We start from the raw sequence: 21,954 nt of genomic DNA on the forward strand, positions 1-21,954 counted from the left end.
AGGGAGTGCAACTGGCAATTAGAGGATAGAGGTCATGGATGCTGCTAAACATCCTACAATACACAGGACAACCCCCACAACAAAGAATTATCTGGTCCAAAATATCAAGAGTTTGAGAAATCCTAATCTAGATATAGCTTGGTACCTACTATTTAATCTCTACTTGTTCTCACTTGCAAATAATACTAAGTAGAAACCACAGTCTCAATGAATTCTTAGAGGGTTATGTTCTCCTGTTTTCTGGTAGGTAACGTTTCTGGATTTAGGTAGCTCTTTGATTTTACATTTGAAAAGTCTCTAGGGGGATTTTGTGTTCTTTAGTTTTGTGGTTGGCTACATTATGACATCATACCTTTTTAACTCTTTCAGCCAGGTTGCAAAAAGAGCTTTCAGCAGCAGCCCTTCTCCATCTTAAGTGTAGCAAAATTACCCTTCCTGTTGATTATTCACTTATTTCTCTCCTTATACATCTCACTGCTAGTTGTGAAACCAAATCAAATCTAAGCACACAGAGAAGGAACAAAGAGAAGAACCAAGAGAATGTGTAGTCCAGAAACCAAGGGAGACAAAATGGCTTAACTTGTGTGGGGTTATAGAAAGTTTAGGCTTAGTAAAATCTCATTGATAGAAAATAAATGCAGAGTTGCTCTTTGTTACATACCAAACATGAGCAGGGTTTTTTAATTCATTATATTCCAGATAGGCATTTTCTTTAAGAAATGATTGAGCAAATGATATACTTGAATTGTTAAAGCTGACTAGCAATGAATAAAACCGGTAACTAGGGGGGCCAAGGGAACATATTTAAGACTAAATATAAGTGGATTCTATTTAGCTCAAATGGGACCATTTAGTTAGTCCTGAAATTAAAACAAATCAAATAAGAGATTTAGTGTAATCACCATAAGACATTCACAATGCATTTGCATTTTTCTTTTGGTACCCTGAGTCTCAAGGCATCTAGCATCACTTTTCAATGGCAAATAAACTTACTTAATGTTTATTGCTAATGATCAACATGACAAAACCATTCTGAAGAAATACGCCACAGATTTTCAAAGAGTTTGTTCTGTAAGTCATCTAGATCTCTTGCACACAAGTGGTTGGAAAATATGTACTTCATCCTTTGCAAGAAAAATCTCAATTAGAATATTGACCTATATAAATAGAATTAGAATCACTTTACACATGGTGGTGGGTGGGGATTAGTAGCATATGCTACTTCTGATAACTGCAAGAGGACAGGAAAATGCAATTCTCAATCTCAACATTAATATTTATGGAGGAACCCATGTTTTTCATATCCTTGTTTTACTTTTGCCTCTAGTTTTCATTTTCTCCCTTATCTATATTTTTCCTCTTCCACATTATAGACTGGAGCAGAATCACTGAATCAATCAACCACTTATTGGGCAGAGGAAAGGAAAAGGACAACTCAGCTGCCATCAGAAACCGTCATCAGTTTTCTCTGTGCTGTCACACCACAGACTGTGCTCCAAGGTCAATGTGCCACCCAATTCTTTATAATGGAGAAATGATAAGAACTTAAGACTATTCACTCTGGTTAAATATCACAGTAACTGAGGCATTTGCTGAAAGCGCAGATTCATGGACCCACCTCCAGATATTCTGATTCACAAAGTCTGGGACGGGGGCCCAGGAAGGTGTATTTTAACAGGAAGCCCATGTATTATCCTTTGAGAAACATATGTAAGTGTTGATACTGCAGACTTTAAAGAATGCAACTTGAGTTTTAGTCTCAAGTCTGATACGGGCTCTGTAGCATTGCACAAGTTACTTAACCTAGTTAAGTTTCAGTTTTGCCATCTATAAAATGGGGGTAATGATATCTATCTCTTTAATTTGTTCTTAATATTAGAATATTCATTTAAAAGGCCTGGCACATAATAAATGATATCTCTGTAGTAGTAGTATCCATCACTGCAACATTATCATCACCGTTCTATCTCCATTTATTCCTATACATTTTAGGGAAATATAGCAGTTCTAGAGGAAGTAATGAGAATCCTTTAGATTTCTTTTTGTTTTTTGATAGCCTAATTAAAATCAAATGTACTGTAATAAGGACATGCATACAAAGTTAACATCTTTTTTTTGTTGTTTTTGACAAGAATTATTTGCTCCATTTGGCAATACTACCACGCTCGCTCAGAGGCTGTACTTGGCAATTGTATATGTCTTTTTTAAGGACAAATCAATTAATTATTATTTAATAAATGTGATTTATTTGTTGATAACATCATAAAAATAGAGGAAATAGTGCAAATAATGTTTAATGATTTCCTTAATGAATAATGTATGTAGTTAAATTTTCACGTGTTTCTAAAAGGATTATAAATATACATGCAGTGCAATGTAATACGTGGTCAGGGGATGCATAATAAATGGGCTTATTTTTAATTTATTATCTAGGTTCAGAAACCTCTAAACATCAAGGAAAATAAACAAGAGCTTTACTATTGGCATCAGATAAGACACCCCTTATAGACTGATAGAGATAATGACTGCAACATTCTATTGCCATTATTCTACGCAATGCTATGAGAAGTATCAGGTGTGATATTCCACACTTAGAAAAATGCAAGACAGTGATTTCTGCCTAATAAAACTCATGAGAAAATAAACTGAAGCAAACATATCCATTTTTACATGGCATAAATTCCTTGCACTGAAATATACATTGGTATTAAACATCACATTTCATTTGCACACTACAAGGAGAACTTCTCCAAGAAATGAGAAAGCTGAATTCCACCAAATAGCACCAAGGATAAACACTACATTTGTTGCCAACTGAAAGATGCACATAATGAAATCTTACCAGTTCTAATTGGCTTCTATTATCAGGTCCATGAATGATAATGATCCTAATAAAACAATATTAGAATAAAATCCCAAGCACACCAATAAACCTGCCGCTGGAGTTATTTAATGTGCTTTTACACAAGGAGTATGTACTGCTAATTTAGATTCTGGTGATGCAGCAGATTGTTATATTTCCAATAGTTGCGTGTGATGCTACCCAATTGGTGATAAGTGGGGCAGGTCAGTTCATCAGGCTTTATCTCTAATTAGCACTAAAAACTCACACTGCAAACTGTAGCAGAGAAAAGACTTGACCTTGTTAAATTAGACAGATTGGAGGCAGGGCAAATGAAGCTCTATTTTCAGAGGGAGGATGCCTATTATGCAGTAACAAAAGGTACCCACTTTGGGAGAGTCACATCTACCATCAAAGACAATGTATCAGCTCAAACCCCAATACTGTACTGCTTCCATTCCCTCACAGTCTCTCTCTTCTTTCTCTTTCTCTCCCACCACCACCAATAAAGCAAGCCAGTTATTTTCTATACAGATGGTCTTTACCTTTCTCACAATGGCTTCCTGTGAATCCAGATGGACAGACACATTCGTTAGGAGCCACACACGTCCCACCGTATCTGCAGCCCTCTTCACAGAATGCTGTTGCAAAAAGATCGAGGGATTTCTCTTAGGTAAAATGGCAAAGGAAATTCAGGGTAAACAGCATGAGCATTGAAACAGTTAATTCTGATAAAAAGAAATCAATTTAATAATATCTATTTCACTGGCTTATATGAGATCAACCAAAATAATGGATGGAAAACATTTAGTCCAGAGCCTGACATGTGCTAAATGGTAGTTAGTATTAGCAGCTATTACCATTACTATTACTATCATTATTATTAGTAGTATTAGTATTAATATATTTGAAACCAAATGGTATAAACTAGAAAAGGTAGGTGTGAGCTAAAGGCAAAGGCTTTTTAAATACTACTTTGTAACTTCCTCTTTCACTAAACATCTTTTATGGCAATGAAAACATTTTTACATTATTTTTAAAAGGCTTCTAATAGTCCATATAACTTTTAAAAGCATAATAAATTTAACTAATTCCTTATTTTTGACTATTAAGAGGTTCCCAATATTTTGGTAATAAAAACAATGCCTTGCCCTTGCAGGTAAAATGCTGATCACACCCTAAATTATTTCTTTACAGGAAATGCCTCATTGTGGAAATGCTGGTTCAAAGAGTGTACTTTGTTAAGCATTTTGATAAGCACTGCAAAGTTATCCAACCTCCATCCCAGTGCTACCAGGCAAGGCTTCCCAGATCATGTTGGTTTCCCTAATTGTACACTGGCATAGCATAGCTACAGGTACCTCTCTGTGCCAGTTTGGATGTATCGTGTCCCCCAAAACGCCATGTTCTTTGATGCAATCTTGTGTGGGCAGACATATTAGTGTTGATTAGGTTGGGACCTTTGGATTAGGTTGTTTCCATGGAGATGTGACCCACTCAACTGTAGATGATGACTCTGATTAGATAATTTCCATGGAGGTGTGGCCCCGCCATTCAGCATGGGCCTTGATTAGTTTACTAGAGCCCTACGTAAGAGCTCAGATAGAAGGAGCTTGCACCTGCAACTTTGGAAGACATTTTGAAGGCAGCCATTGAAAGCAGAGTTTTGCTGATGCTTTGGAGGTACTAGCCCAGAGTTTGCCCAGAGAAGCTGTCCCAGAGACATTTTGGAGAATGCCATTTTGAAATGCAACCTGGGAGCAAGCAGATGCCAGCCACATGCCTTCCCAGCTAACAGAGGTTTTCGGATGCCAATGGCCATTCTCCAGTGAAGGTATCCTATTGTTGATACCTTGGACACTTTATGGCCTTAAGATTGTAACTGTGTAATGAAATAAGCCCCCTTTATAAAAGCCAATCCATTTCTGGTGTTTTACAAAATGGCAGCATTAGCAAACCAGAACACTCTCCCTTGCAGTTTCAAATACAACTGCATATTTACATATAATTGATTAACAAATCTTGTCTTCTCCACTGTATAATAAGTTCCATAAGGACAAGTAGCATAATTACTTTTGTTCACTATTCTATCCTACCCCCAGTATCAGAGCACACAGTAAATACTTGAAAAGTATTTGTGAATTAATCCACTTTTTACAGGTTTTCCTCACAGGAAAACTCTTGTTCTAACAATTCTGCCAGAAAAATTTTTTATCAAACCTTGCTGGAGAACAAATAATTTAGTGAACTGAACCTGAAAAATTTCTCATTAATGAAGATGATTGCAACTTGTTAACCCAGGGTTTTTTTATTAATGCAAAAGCTAAGTGAGCAGATGTTTTTATTTTTAATTGCAGTTAAAAATTATTACCCTGGAAAAATGTCATGGTTGTGTTTTGCCACCATCACATAAATAATATGGCTCTAACTTCAAAGAGCCACATGATGTCTTAAGATAGTTGAATGCTAGTCCAAGTACACAGACCATCTCACAATATTGTTATTTTCCACATTGTTTAATATAACCTGGATGATTTATCATTCTGTAGCTTCAGCAATTAATTGGGAGCCCCTTTTCACCTCTGCCAGAAGACAGTGTGTACCCTGGAATTTGAATACCAATTCCTATTTCCAGCATCTTAGTATGCTTAGCCTGTGCAACAAAGATTTATACATTATCTGCCCTGATATGTTCAACACAAAAACCAAATGTATTTAAATATATGTATACATATGTACACAAAATCTCATCCCCCAAATCACACCTTGTGGGCTCTGGTGAATTACATTTCAAGTAAGACATTTAAAGTGCAGCTCTGTATCAAAGTTAATACCAGAAAAGTAAAGTGTTTTTGCAAGCTAAAAATCACAAATGGAAAGCTGGTAAGAAAAATTTCCGAGTGGAACCAAAAGAATGCATGTGCTTGTAAACAGGGGGCTTAGTTTGGGTTTCTTTTGTGGTGCAGTTCAAACAGCTCTAAATCTAACGGCTGAAGATCTGGTTCGGAGATGCAGAGCTGCTTTCTATAGGTAGGTACCCTTGATTAACCCAACCTTAAATAAAATGATAATAGGGAAGACAACATGAAATGCTTGCGATGTTCAAAGGATGCATAGATATCACAATGAATAGAGTACAATGAAGATGAAATGAGTTAATATTTGTGAAAGGCTTAATATAGTATTTGCCATAGAGTTAGTGTTATATGTGTTTGGTTAAATAAAATTAATTAATAAATTATAGGTTAAGCATGGACCAGAGAACAAACTGTCTAATACCCAGATAATATAAATCCATCCTACAAAGTGCTCAGCTTCAGCAAGATCGATTAAGGTGTCCCTTGTTATTTATTCTTGATTTAATAACTGACAGTTACATTTCTACTTATCAATGAAGTATCAGATAGGTACTATTGTATCCATTTTATAAATGGCTAAACTGAGGCTCAGAAATCAAGTGCCTTGTCACTTGCTCAGGAAGTAAGCAGTAGAACCAGGAGTCAATCAAAACTCTGTTTGGCTTCAAAGTGTTACCTCTTATTACTACGTTACAGGGTAGGTTTTTCTACAATCTAGTATTCACATGGGCAGGTTTATTCCTTTTTCGAATAGTGCCACAAGTGCTCAGAGAATTAACTAAAAATTAAAGGAAACAAATCTGTCCAAATTATACATGTTGTATTAAAGAAGGTAATAGGGAGCTGTTCAAGGTCACGGACCTATTATCTAACCTCCAGCTTCATAAAATCTAGGCACACACCATTTTTAATGGAATTTATTTAGATTAGAACAGAAATCCACTGCCTACTTGAAACTTACATAACATGGCAAAGTAAATTAAAAAACATGAAAGCAAATAAAGAACATGTCATCCAAAACTTAAATTACTGTTGGGAAATTAAGAAAGTCAATGCAAGTTTTCTTTGAATACCTCATAAAACATCAAAACATACTTTCACATCTTATTTAAAAATTATAAAGGGATTCTTTCTATCTGGATAGGCTCTTTTGTGATCAACTAAAAACCATACATTTTAAAGAACAGGGCTCTTATATTCAGAGGACCCACAATTTGCACAATATTACTTAGTTGATGGCAGAACCAAAACAGGAAGCTAGATCACCACTGTATTCTCTTTCTAGTTTATGAGATGGGATGGAAGAAACTACATGGCCTAAGTCCTTGCTCTACATTTATTAGCTGTGTGACCTACAGAAAATTACTAAACCCCCCTGGGCCTCAGTTTTCTCATCAACAAAGCAGTAATGATAATCATGATAATACCCAGGCTAGGAGGGTTAAATTAAATTACCATCAGAAACCACCCAGTACAGGGCACTGCACCTGAAATGTGGTCACAAACTGGATGTGATTGTTGTTATCACCAGGACTCTGCTTTTCCAAATAGCAATGCTATGACGAACTGTCCTGTTCTAGATGCTGGAGATGCAGCAGTAAATAAAGAAGAAAACATCTCCGTGCTATGGAATTTATTCTTCCATGAGGGCACACTGTCACTCCTTCCTTGATTTGGTGCCTTGGAAGCTTCGTGTGGCTTGCCATGGAACCTGGAATCATAGCTCTCTTACAAACTCACAGAAGCTCAGGCAAAATGGGTATGTGACTTAATGTGTTGCTTCTTTGTCAACCCTTTTCCAGATTCTGGAGTATGGCATAAATAGATTTAGATATAGAATGACATTACAAACCTGAATCTGTGATGATAGTGCCATTTGTTATGAACGTACTGCCCTGGAGAAGATGTCGGATTGGAGCAACTCTAAGAAGGTAGGGATTCTATATTTACAAGGACTCTTTTTATTGTTCAAGAAAATCAAATCACAAAATTCAAAGTTGAGGGAGAGTTAATAAGCAGAAAGATTATTATTGTAAATAGAAAAATTCTCTGCATGTGAAATGGAACTTGGGCCTTATGGGAAACCAAATGAGAAGGTAGCTTTACATATGCCAGGTTTGCAGAGGCCCAATTTCATCACCATGTGCTCAGTTTGACAAAAGTAGCTTTAAACTAATAAAAGGTAACAGCTCTTCACATTCTAAACATCTTGCATGATCTTTTCAAAGTTTTACTGGCATATTCTTAGTTTCTGGGGACACTTTGAATTCCTGAAAAAATAAGGAAACATACAAGTTTCAGTGCCATCTGTTAGAAGGAAACCCTTTTCCTTCCTCCTGATTTCCTTGAGGAGGGATTTTCATTCAATCCATTTCTGGCCTCTCCGCCCTTTCTTCTAATTTCATCCTGGGGAGGGGATTAGGTGGGTGGGTAAGAGGCACTTATTTTATTGGTAAATTTGTAAAAAATATATGTCACGGTGATGCTTACCTCATGTGGGAGAAGCAGGAGGATGGGATGGGAAGGACCATATGGTTAGAGATAGGTTATTGTCACATTTCCATCATTTGTTTTGGGTAGTGAGTTAATAGGTATGAATTACATTATGAAAAATAACCATAAATATGTCAAAATAAATAGAAGCTGGCCACCATGGACCAATGAAGACAGGGTGTCAGGAACCAAAGATAGTACCTAATTTGATTCTGCGTGTCTAAAATCCAAAGGAGTGGGGAAGAATAATTAAAATCTGGGTATCCTTAGAACAGCTCTTTGCCTGCCCTGTTCTCTCATAGGAGTGAGCTGCCTTCAGACAGTATGAGTTTTCCTCACCAACTTCATGACACCTTCTCCATGGGACTCAGTAGGTGAGGTGGCCTTACCCTGTGTTCATTACTAGCAGCCAGCCTGGCTTACAGATTTGAAGTCCTATTCTCCAATCCATCTCTGTCAATAATATGAGGAATATTTTCATCTCCCTGTTTGCTTTATGGCTTTATTCTTCACTTTGTTCAGAGCATGCTGTTTATTGAAGGGAACCTTAAATACTGTGGTTGTCTGGGTGTGTGTGCTACTGGCATGCGGTACGTAGAAGCCAGGGATGCAGCTAAACATCCTACAATGCTCAGGACAATCCACAACAAAGAATTATCTGGTTCAACAATATCAACAGTGTGCAAGGTTGAGAAACCCTGCTCTAACTTTACAAAGCTAAGTCTCCAGGAGCAAAATTTTGTTATTTTACTCCCTTTTCCCACCACCACCCCCATCAACCTCCCACTAAAAAAACAGTTTAAAATATAGAGGAAAGGTAAGAGTTAAAATCAACCATATGATTAATCTAGTATATAATACAAAACATCCAGATGTCTGCAATTCTCACTTTTCATCTATTCCTTCTGGTGTCACAGGCACAGAGTATATTTCATAATTTGATATTTAATTATTGACTTCAAAATTGCCTTCACCCCTAACATCTACTATATGCGTTTGTATCACTAGCTCCAATAGTCTTCTCCACTTCCCTTTTCAAAGGTAATAATAATAGTACCAATTATAATGATGATAAATCCAATTTATTGAAAACCTATCAAGTACCTTCTAAGTGTAATTCAATTCCACCCTTACAGAAATGCTGTGTGTGCCAGTTTCAATATATTGTGTCCCCCAAACGCCATTATCTTTGATGTAATCTTGTGTGGGCAAACATCATCAGTGTTGATTAGATTGTAATTCTTTGAGTGTTTCCATGGAGATGTGCCCCACCCAACTGTGGGTGATGACTGATTGGATAATTTCCATGGAGGTGTTGCTCCACCCATTTTGGGTGGGTCTAAGTTGGGTCACTGGAGCCATATAAATGAGCTGACGGACAGAGGGAACTCAGTGCAGCTGTGAGTGATGTTTTGAAGAGGAGCTACAGCCAAGAGGGACACTTTGAAGAAAGCAGGAGCTGCAGATGAGAGACAGTTTGAAGACGGCTGTTGAAAGCAGACTCTTGCTCCAGAGAAGCTGAGAGAGGACATATATTCCAAGTGCAACTAAGAGTGACATTTTTGAGGAACTGCAGCCTAGAGAGGAACGCCTGGGAGAAAGCCATTTTGAAACCATAACTTTGGAGCAGACGCCAGCCACGTGCCTTTCCAGCTAACAGAGGTTTTCTGGACACCATTGGCCATCCTCCAGTGAAGGTACCCAATTGCTGATGCGTTACCTTGGACACTTTATGGCCTTAAGACTGTAACTGTGTAACCAAATAAACCCCCTTTTATAAAAGCCAATCCATCTCTGGTGTTTTGCATTCTGGCAGCATTAGCAAACTAGAACACTGTGCATTAGCCATTTTATCCTCCTTGACAGATGAGGGAGCTGGTTTAGACAGGATAAGTTGAGTTAGCAAAGGTCAGACCTCTACTAAGTTGCATCCAGAGTTTTGACCCCGAAGTCTTGACCACATCACTACACTGTCTCCATTTAGAGTTCTGTCACCTACTTTGTACAGAAAATATACTGGGTGCTGAGAAATCTACAGCTGGTTTTCCCCTCCACAAGAAGCTCACAATCGAGCAGCAAAGAGCAGAGCACATAAAACCAAGCATAGTAAAATGTGATAAAAGCTACCCTAGCAGTATGAACAAAGTGCTGAGTCTACCTAGGGGAATGTGATTAATTTTGTCTGGCGGAAGAGGCAAGGCTTCATCACAGAGCTAGCATTTGAGTTGGGACTGGAAGTATGAATGGAATTCTTGCCAGGTAGAGAAGAACAGGGAGCGCAACACTTCAGGTCAAGGTTTTATCCTGATGAAAGGTACTAAATAGAAGAAAATGAGCAGCTGTTTATAATTCACATCAAGTTGAGTGCGGAATATTAAAACTGAATGCAGTAAGCCAAGCAGGGAAGCAAGAGCATTTGAGAATCTGCCTACCACCCAATTCACCTCCCCTTCTTCCATCCACTGCTCAGATTTGTTATTTAAGGAACAATATCTTATTGCCCGGACATCTATGTGAAGACTTTTCTCTTGTTCTCTCCATTATTCTAGATAACTGGCTTAAGGCTGTGCTTTGCTAATTTTTTTTTTTTTTACTATGATAAACAATCAGATTTTATGTCAGAGACCCTCCCATAAACATATATGTAACTAAAAACATAAAACTTGCTCTTAGCATGTGGATTGCATTCTGATTATTTCCTAGTTTGTTCTATTCTAATCTACTATATTACTTATAAAATGCAGCTGTGACCCAATAACTTGCTTTCATAGCCCACTAAATCTGCTGTTTAAAAATCACTTGTTTCAGATATTCTTGTTAATCGCCCACATACTTCTATCCAATACCATTTTCTGATGGGATTAGGGAATAGGATCACTTCTAGTGTAATCTTGAGGTCTTCAATTTGAGATACTGGTCTTAGAGCTGTAAAGACTGATACGATAAAATATCTGCATGTGCATGTGTTTTCCATAGATTTTGAAAGGAATACATCTTCAGAAATGACAACATCAAAAGTTTTCCTTCCTGTAGTACAACAGGGAGATCGTATTTCTGTAAGATTTATAAATCAGTGAAAAACTGAGATAAGGTATTGCTCCCAAACATCATGACACTTACTCTTTTATAGCTTACTTATGAACAGAAAAGGCCAGGACAACTAGAGGTCAAGTACAGTCTGTAACATTGCTTAGTGCCCATTCTGAGAATTAGTATTATTCCTGTTGTAAAGAAGAGGTAGTTGAAGGTAAGACAAGTTAAGGCAGGTTCCCAGTGCTGAAGAAATGGGGAGTGAAGGAGATGGGAATTAAATCCAGGTCCAATTCACTCCAAAGATTGTGCTACTTTTATTTCCTTGACTACCTTAGCCCTAGTGTGACATAAGACAGCAGGTGAAGAGTACAGAGAAAGCATGAAATTCAACAGGAGAATATATAGTGTATTATTAGTCAGTTATCTCCAGAAAAACAGAACCACCAGGATATATAAAGATATTTTTTTAAATAAGGAATTGGCTCATTTAACTAAAGAAGCTGGCAAGTCCAAACTCTGTAGGGCAGGCTGCAAGCTGGAAACTCCAGTAAAAAAGATGATGAAGTCCTTAGTCCAAATTCCCCCGGGGGAAGTTGTCTAGCTGGAAATTCAGGCAATGACCAGTGTTGAAGTTGAGGCAAAAATTCTTCTGACATATGAAACCCTCAATTCTGGTTTTTAAAACTTCCAACTAATTGGATGAGGAGACTACCCACATTGCTGAGGGCAATCTCCTTTGCTGATTGTAGCTGCAATCAACTTATTGTAGATGCAAGTTCCATCTATGAAATATCCTCACAATAACAAGCAGACTAGTGCTTGACCAAACAACTAAGCTAAGTTGACACTTAAAATTAACCATCACAGAGAGAATGGAGAAGAAATAGTAAAAAGAGAGACAAAAAGGCAGGCATAGGCAAGTCATGTAAGGCCTTGAATGCCTGCTGCAGGACTTGACTGCAGGGGAAGTCCAAGACTTTTGGCTTGTTGTGGGGGGAAGTGACATAATAAGATCTATGATATAAAAATATTAAAATTATAAAGTAGAAGTCAACAAATTATGGCCTATTTCTATAAATAAAGTTTTACTGGAACACAGCCATGTCAATTCATTTAAGTATTATCTGTGACTGCTTTCCCACTACAGTGACATAATAGAGTAGTTGTGGCAGAGACTATACGATGTGCAAAGCAGAAAATATTTACCATCTGGGTCTTTACGGAAAATGTCTGCTGATCCCTGTAACAGTAGGATGAACCAGATGGGAACATCACAAGTTGAGGAAAGAGATAATGTATCCTTTTGCATGACTGTGTTTGGGGGAGGCCAGTGTATTAACTGTGTATGTTTCTCTGACAGTGTATATTTCTCCAACAGGACCATGAGATTTTTAAGGACCATGATTTTTGCTCTCTGCATTCTTCTACATTGTCTTGAACTGAGTAATGGATTATTTGTTGATGGAGTAAACTCATTATATAAAAAGGTAAAAATTTTTAGAAGACATTCCTGTGCCTAAACAACTATATTATAAAAGGTGAGACAAACATTTGACCAATAATATTAGGCACAAGAACAGCCCCCTATATACGTCCACGAAATGGGGGAATTAAGATTGTAGATGGAATTAAGGTTGCCATCAGCTGACTTTAAGAAAAGAGATTATCCTAGATTATCTGTGTGGGCCCAATGTCATCACAAGGGTCTTTTGATGACAGAAGTCAGCTAGAGAGAGGTCTAAAGATGCTAAACTCGCTACTAACTTTAAAGATGGAAGAAGGGGACATGAGCCTAGAATGCAGAGGACTTCTAGAAGCTGGAAAAAGCAAGGAAACAGATTCTTCCCTAGATCCTTCTGAATGAACAGCCTTGATTTTAGCCTATTGTGACACATTCAGGACTTCTGACATCCAACATAATAAATTCATGTTGTCTTATGTCACTAAGTTTGTGGTAATTTGTTACAACAGCAGTAGGAAACTAACACAAATTCAAAATGTATCAATCAAGTCAGATCAATTCAATTCAAAAATTGCCTACATGCTAGACACTAGATACTTTGGTATTGTCCCTGTTTTCTAGGGACTAACAGCCTAATACACTGGTTTTTATTTGGCCTCCCAGGGGACATCTGGCAATGTCTGGAGACATTTTTAGATTTTACAGCTGATAGACTGCTACTGGCATCTAATGGGTAGAGACAAGGGATGCTGCTAAACCTCCCACAATCTACAGGACAGACTCCACAACAAAGAATTTTCTGGCTCAAAATGTCAACAATCCTGAGGTTGAGAAAAGAAGCACAGCCCTTTATGTAATCACTCAACAAATACTTATTGAGCACCCTCTGTACTAGGGATTATTCTAAGAACCAAGCCTCTGGTGGTCAATAGAACAGACAAAATGTTTTCCCTTATGGGTTTGTATTCTAGTTAGAAAAGATACAGAATAAACAAAATGAATATGTAGGTGACATAGTTTGTTAGATGATGACAGGTGACATGGAGAAAAATAAAGCAGAGAACTGGAATGGGGAGTGTCAGTGGGAAGAGCTGCAATTAAAGAGGTTGATAAGGGAAGGCCTCCCCAAGGAGGGAGCATTTGAGTAAATACCCAAAGTGGAATGACTGAGCCATGCAGTTATTGAAAGAGAGAACATTCCAGGCAAAGGTTACAGCAAGTTGCAAAGGCCCTGAGGTACTATCAAGGTCACCAATGACCATCAAATGCTAAATGGAGTGGTCAATTCTCAGTTGACAGCTCAGATGACATAGCAGCTGCAATTGATTCATTCTATCACTTCCTCGACTTTCAAACACCTTTTTTTATTGATTTCAAGGTGACCACACTGTCCTGATTTTTTTTATATCATTGGTTGCTTCTCAGTGTCCTGTGCTGCCTCCTCACATCATGCCAACTTTTAAACTTTGCATATTAACCTTGAAGTGCTCCCCATCATGCCACCTTTAAACTTTGTGTATTAAACCTTGGTCTCAGTTCTTCTACCTCTATCTGTGCCAGTTTGGATATATTATGTCCCCCCAAAAGCCAAGTTTTAATCCAATCATGTGGGATATTTGGATTAGGTTGTTTCCACGGAAATGTGACTCACCCAACTGTAGGTGATTTTTTTATTAGATTATTTCTATGGAGATGTGGACTCACCCATTCAGCATGGGTCTTGATTAGTTTACTGGAGTCCTTTAAAAGGAGCAGACCCAGACACTTGCTGATGCTTAGAGATGCTTTGAGATGCTTGGAGTTACAGACAGAGGATGTTGGAGATGCTAAGCTAAGGATGCACAGGAGCTGAGAGAGGAGCTGAAACGCAATTCTGGACCAGCAGACACCAGCCTTGTGCCTTCCCATGGCACATCTGGATGCCATCAGCCATTCTTGAGTGAAGGTATCTTCTCATTAATGCCTTAGTTTGGATACTTCCATGGCCTCAGGACTGTAAATTTGTAACCAAATAAAGGCCCTTTATAAAAGCTTACCCATTTCTGCTATTTTGCATAACAGCAGCATTAGTAAACCAGAACATTATCCATACTCTCTTGATGACCTCATTTAGTTTAACGGCTTTAAACAACATCCATTTGTTGAAGATTTCCAAATTTATTTCTCCAGTCAGACATCTACACTGCATTTCACACTCATATCAAATGCCTGCCAGACATCACCACAAATAGGCATTTGAGATTCATCATGGCCCAACAGAACTTCTGATTTTCCCAAGAAGCTGTTCTGCCCCTCAGCTTTCCATTTCAGGTGAGGGCAACTTCATCCTATCAGTTGCTCAGTGCAGAAAACCCCTGAAGTCATTCTTGACTGCTCTCTTTCTCTCAAACTGAAATCCAGTCCATCAGGATATCCTGTGGTTCCACGTTCAACTTATACCTGAATCTGACTGCCCTTGACCAACCCCCCCTCCCCCACTGAGGTTGTCATCAGTCCTCCACCACCATCTCACTTGGATTATTGCTATGGCCTCCAAATTAGATGGTTTGCTCTATCTTTGTCACAATCTCCTTTGGCCTATTCTCAGAATGGTAATTAGAGCCATAAATATAGATACTACATAAATCATATTATGCCACTCCTCTGCCCCAACTCTCCAGTCACTCCTCGTATCACTTAGCGTGAAAGCCAAAATCTCTACAATGGCCCACAAAGCCCTATGCAATCCCCCCAACACTCTTCTCCTCCTCTGTCTGTGGCTCACTCTGCCCCAGCTGCCAGGCCACCTGCTGAACTTTGAATGGTCCAGTCATGTTCCTGCCTCAGTGCCTTTGCACTGGCTGTTCCCTGTGTGTTGAATCCTCTTTTCCAGAGAGCTGCATGGCTCTCTCCCTCACCTCCTTCAGGTCTCTGCACAAAAGGCCTGCTCGGTAAAGCCTTCCCCACGTCACTATCTAAAATTTTAGCCCCACAGACAATTCCTGTTTCTCTTTCCTGCCTTATTTTCTTCCTAAACACATATCAATATATAACATATTACATATTTTACTTAAATCATTTGTTATCTATTGTTCTGCCTGGAAGGTCGCAAAAGGCATCACTGAAAAGCCTGAGCTGAATCTGAAAAAATAAATGATAAACAACCAGGTGGATTGGAGCCTTAGGTGTTCAAGCTGGGGGAAAGAAGAGTGTGTCGTGTGTGTAAAGGGACACATACATGGAACTCTGTCAGGTAGAACCACAAGTGGCTTCAGGTTACTGGAACATAGCTGTGAGGAAGGAAGAGAAGTGGCTGTAACTTTCTTATAAACCCAGGCTTTGGGCTATTTCATGCAAGGGCCCCTTCTGCTCTGCCTTTCTCACCAGGTATCCACTGGTCTTGTGAAGGATTTAGGATAGCTGATAAGTGTCTTATTTCCCTGCAATTCTAATTTCAGGAATTAGAAAGGTGGGGTCAAACGTGGAATTTACGTATGTTTTTATGAGTTTAAAATCTCTGAGATACAGAAATGGAAGAATCTTATAGAAGGAAGAGCAATTCAACAAGGAAATTGCTAAGGAATATTCAACCCTGACCTTTGTGGGAAATGGGGGATGTGTCAATCATGGATGCATTACACAGGTGCCTGCATTATCTTTCCATAGAGCCTTGGGCTTGGTTAGCAGTTAAGAACATGTATGGACTTTGTAGACAGAGTCTAGGCTCCAGTCCTGTTTCCATTCCTTACAAGCTGACTGATTTTGACAAGTAGCTTAATCTCCATGAGCATCAAATTCCTTACCTGTGAAATCAGGATGATAAGAGAAACAATATCTTACTGGTATTACCAGGATGATTAAATGAGATAGTGCATGTAAAGCACTTGCTGAGTTCCCACACACAGTAAATGCTCAATAACAGTTAGTTCTTAAATCCATCCATCTCTTACTCTCTAGGTTAATTAATATAATGCAGCATTTTCTTCCCAAAGATCAAAGCTCTTTGCAGCCAGCCTTTCACTAATGGGTGCACAATTAAATCAATGCCAGGATTTGAGAGCTTGTTTCACTGTAAGCTGTAGCAAAGAAAATGATCCGATATTATGACAAAACCTTAAGAAGAGGAACAGAGTAAGAGTTGGTGTTTGAATTAAAATATATATGTATATATATATATATGTATCAGGAAGTAAAATCAGGACTCCCTACAATGAAAAAACTAAAGCAACAGTCAAATTATATATTTTGCACCGAGTTCTGAATTCATTTCAAAATTTGGAGTTCAGTATTTACAGGAGTGCTAAAAAATGGCAGCCTGGAAGCGCCATCTGTGAAAGCCTGGATGAGAAGGTCAGGAGGTCTCCTGCTGCAGTGCCATTTTGGAGCCAATGCATTTATTACCCCTGGAGGTCACAGTCTAGAGACTTTTAAAGAAATAAATTCCAGCAAGCTCTCTTGGGTAAAAGCATTCTGTGATTTTATATAACCGCATGGAATTAGACGTTAAATCTTGAATGAGATATGAATCCAGCTGCAGTGATAGTAGCTGGGTAATTTGGCCAGACCAGAGTTCTCAGGAGGGCTTTCCCATTTCCTACATCCATCTTGAAACCTTCACAGTTCCTCGTATAAAGCATTCTGTGCTTTTGTTTAAAAAGTTCTCCGCAACAATCCTAAAAGCTTATCTGTAATGGTATCTTCTTTCTGTAGATGGGGGGAACTGAGAGGGGAGCAGTTAGATGACTTGCCCAAGAGAAAGTTCAGTGTGAGGTTGAGACTAAGAATTCAGGGCTCCAGGATTCTGGCCACATCCAGGATTCAGCACATGGTGTCAGGGGCCTGAGAAGTGGCACTAACTTCAACTAATGGGAGAAAACTGGTTTGGGTTTTAAAAAGTGCGGTGAAAGGGAGAGAAGGGTAGAAATAAGGGAGGAGAAGGAAAGAGGAAAGGAGAATAATGGAGGATAGGAAATAAAATGACCATAGCATCAAATTCAGCAGCAATCACTACTTCCAATCCACACCCTTTCAAACACCAAAAACATACAGAAACTGAGACTTTCAGATCACAGACTCCTGGAGTGGGGCAGCCCTCGTGCAAATTCCAGATCTGTAGTTTTCTAGCTATGTGACATGGGGCTAACCTAGAAACATCCCTAAGCTCTGTTTTCCTCATGGACAAAATAGGAGCTAAATGCAGCACCTTCTTTAGATGGTTGTTACCAGGATTAAATGCTACTGCAGGTCAAGTGTTTAGTTCCAGGTGCTCAAAAGATATGAATTATTGCTGGTAATTTTGTCTTTATCATCACCATCACCATCGTCATCGTCATCATCATCATTGTAATTCGTGTACTTATATTCCCAGTGGGGAAACCGAACTGGGGAAAAATACACTGACACGAGGGACTAAAGGCAAATGAAATTCTAACTTACAGGTTTATCAGACTGTCATTTATATTTTGTTGAAAGTGTAAGATTTTTCAGTTGCATGCCTGAAGGTCCCAACCAAGGAATTCAGAGTTAGAATTTTCAATTATCATGTTGCAGAATACAAACCATTCCAAAAAGCTCTGCTTGTGGGAGGATTCAAGAAACATATATTTGACCTTTTTTTGGCTGCCTTCAAAGTCAAAACCCAGGGTCCTCTTAAGTGAGCATGTCTGATTAATGACCACTTTCATGCTGCACACACTCACTGGGACTCAAGCCTTCACTGTTGCCCAGTTATCCGTCTTTTTAGACATTTAGCCATATCTCATCTACAACATGGGCTGCCCTCATTCTTGTTCCAATGTTAGTTTTGAAAGGTTTAGGCTCAAATTCCTCAAAATTTATTTCTAATTTATAGGCAGCATGATGGATTTAAAAGAGCACAGTTTGTGGAATCAGACAAACCTGGATTTAATCACAAGCTGCGTGACCTTCAGCAAGTTACTTAACTTCTCTGAGCCTCATTTTCCTTATTTGTGAAATGAAGGCAGTACTATCCATTCTTCAGCTGGGGTGAAGATTAAATGACAGGATAAATAAGAAACAAGTCTCACAGTGTGGTACATTTCCTCCCTCTTCAGATTTGTCGCTTGCCACATCTCAGCAGCATCCACTTCTCACCTGCCTTACCCTACCAAGTGCCATCTCCAAAAATGCTGAGCTTGCTTTTGTATCTACTTGTGTATGCCACATGTTACTGAGCAGGAAGGGATTACGCAAGGTATACCTTGGCTGACTATTTCCTGAGGGTGCTATAAAGGAGTTCTCATGATGTCCATTTTTCTGCCCAATTGGGGAGTTGTTTTCAGCTAAGACTATCAGCTAGAAGGGAATCCTCTCATGGAGAGACCTCAAAAATGCCTCTCCCATTCCACAGAGTGCAGCGAATGTTGAATGTGATGAGCATACTATAATTCTAGCAAAGACATGCTAGGTACAGAGTACCCAGTTTAGAGTTACAGAAAGATGAGGCATTTCACAGCCCCAGCCAAAATTTGCAGAGTAAAAGGAGAGAAGCAAAACTTTCCACAGAAATCATTTGACAACATTTGGGCCTGAAGGACTATATTCTTGCCTCCTATAAGAGCAAAAACTGTGAATTAGGGAGAAGGAAGCTCAGCTAAGAAAAATGCTTTTCTACTGAAACTAGCCTATGTGGGATAAGAACCTCATCCAACAGGATTCAAAACAGATCAAACGTATCATTAAGACCACATTGCTTAAGGGCCATTGCCAATATTTGTTTATGCATTTGTTTGGTTTTTAATGAGAAGAAACATGGGATTAATGTCAGAACCCACTGGAGGCCTTAGTTATCTGTTTTCTATATCTCACTTAAAATTTATTTCATTTTTATTATAAAGAAGGGGTTCAGTATTTCTCATGAAACATTTCTATTCCCTTTATAAAGTTTTCAGTTTAAAAAATAAGTCCCCTAAGTATTGCTTATTCATCCATTTAAGAAAGATTAACTGATGTCTTATTATGTGCCAGGTACTCTTCTAGCCATTTAACATATAACAGTCATCAGAGGAGATAATTTCCCTGATCTTATGGAGTTTATCTTCAAGTTGGGAGAAAAACAATAAGCAATTAAAAAAATATAAAAATGCAGATGATAGTGCTATGGAGAAAACTAAAGCAGAGTAAGGGGAATAGCAAGTGTTTAGAGATGAGTTTCTATCCACTTAGGGTGGTCATGGAAGACCTCACCTGATAAATTGGCTTGAGCAGAAACTTAAACAAGAGGAGGAGCCGGTCAGGCAGATTACAGGAGAAGGAGGGTTCCAGGCAAGGAGAACAGCCAGTGCCAAGGTCCTGAAGTAGTACTTTACTCACCACGTCTACTAATTGCAAGAAGGCCAGGTGAGTAGGGCATGAGTCATTGGAGACAAAAACAGAAAGCCCATGGAGGGCCAGTTCTCCTAGAATCTTGTAGCCTATTGTAAAGGACTTTAGGTTTTTCTCTGAATGAAATGACAAGCCATTGGAAAGGTTTGTGCTAATGATTGACATAGATCACTTAGGTTTTAACAGGATCTGTTTGACTGCTGTGTTCAGGAAAATAGACTATGGGGTGGGGTGGGCAATGGTGAAAGCAGATGGACTGCTTAGAAAGCGATTACAATATTGCAGGTGAGAAACTGATGGTCCCCTAGACTACTGTGATGGAAGTGGAGGTGGTGAGAGGAGTCAGTGACTCTTCCAAAAATCTGTTCTATAAGATACATAGACCAGGAAGACCCTGTGCAGAAGAGGCAAGAATCTTGTGTGGAGTAGACAAGTTGAATAATAATCATATCCCTTACCTTCTCCCTACAGCATGGGGACTTAGGAAAGCTTTTTCTCTGTCCAGAGCATGGATTACATTTGCATGTATCCTTGCTACCTGGAATTCTTCTCCCCACTGGTTAACTGGTGAACTCCTATTTTGACTCCAGTCCTCCAGTGTGGGTTAACATTGCCTTCTTTATTTCTCCACTGAACCTGTGGCACACTCCATCATAGCATTTATCATATGTATTTGTTTGATTTGTTTGACCTAATAGATTTGAACTGCTCAAGTATACTGACCATGCCTTTCATCTTTCTGTCTCCAGTTTCCAGCACAGTTCCTGGCACATAATATATAATCAATCACTCCTTATTGAATAAGGTAATTAAAAATCACAGAAGAGAAATGTGAAAAAAATTTAGCTGAGTCTCACTGGGCAGTTTAAACTTCCTATTATCATCAGAGAAGACCTTCAGGAGTTGGCATCTAATGTTGGCCTTTTGCAAATGTTTTGGCTTCCCTTTTCATTTTAAGAGAAAGGAATCCACAATATAAATGAAAGTATACACCTATGCCTTGGGCAATGGAGACAAAAGAATTCTTAACCATAAGAACAAGACCATTGGTTTAATATTAGTGGTTTTCAAACTTTTTATAAATGTCTGCCTCAATAATTAAATCATTTCCTTCTTTTAGTAGCCACTAATGGTGCTGCCATTTATCATCTTGCTGCTTTTTCAAGTGTGATAGCAGGAGCCCCCAGGATTCAGAACGATGCCTGATCCAATAGTTACATCCATGAAATTATAGGAGTAGAGAAGCAATGTCAAAGCAGTGAGCATGAGAGCATCTAAGTAAGTAGATGAAGTGAATGAAATTATCATTCAAAAGTGTGTTTTGATGGACTGTGTCTCAAGTTAAAAAAAAAAAAAAAGTAATTGATGGCTAGTGGATATAAAAGCTGAGAACCTGAAAAGTAGTAGACAGGAGAAAGGGAAGGCAGAGAGGTAGACATTGGCCTATAGCAACAGAGGCAATGTCAGAGATTAGAAACAGATAGTGGAGAGTGATGACATTTGTGAATATGAAGAACATGAGAAGAAGAACAAACAAGAAAGAGGAAAGAGGATGCAGTCTCTAAGACTAGCAGTCCCCTGAGCTCACAGTAGCAGCCTCCAGGGCATGACTGCAGAGATGCCCTGATTTAGATAATCTGCTGGCAGTACATGAAAGGACACATAAACCACATAGTAAATGATACTGAGTACAATTTAACAGATTGTGAAACATTTGCTGAAAGGGTAATCAATTAATGTTCCTTCCACTGGCTTCAAAGGGTATTCCCATAACCAGATATTGCTACAATGAGGACACACTGACCAATCTAGGAACTCAGACTGATGCTCAAATTAAATTGTAATCCATAATGTACTTTCATCTAAATGTAGTGTTTACGCTGCCTCTATTATCAAAGACATTCTAGCATACACATTCCCAAACTCAAAGGATCAAAATCAGT

General features: G+C 38.7%; 1 protein-coding gene across 1 annotated transcript in view; it reads right to left on the bottom strand.

The window, feature by feature from the left end:
* NELL1 (neural EGFL like 1) overlaps positions 1-21,954 on the bottom strand; it is a 925,820-nt gene that overhangs the window by 225,119 nt on the left and 678,747 nt on the right. The window contains 1 exon segment of the mRNA XM_037838459.1: positions 3,388-3,483. Within this exon segment, the coding sequence (XP_037694387.1) occupies positions 3,388-3,483 (96 nt within the window).

The sequence above is a fragment of the Choloepus didactylus genome, chromosome 6 (assembly GCF_015220235.1).
Source record: "Choloepus didactylus isolate mChoDid1 chromosome 6, mChoDid1.pri, whole genome shotgun sequence".
Lineage (NCBI taxonomy): Eukaryota > Metazoa > Chordata > Mammalia > Pilosa > Megalonychidae > Choloepus > Choloepus didactylus.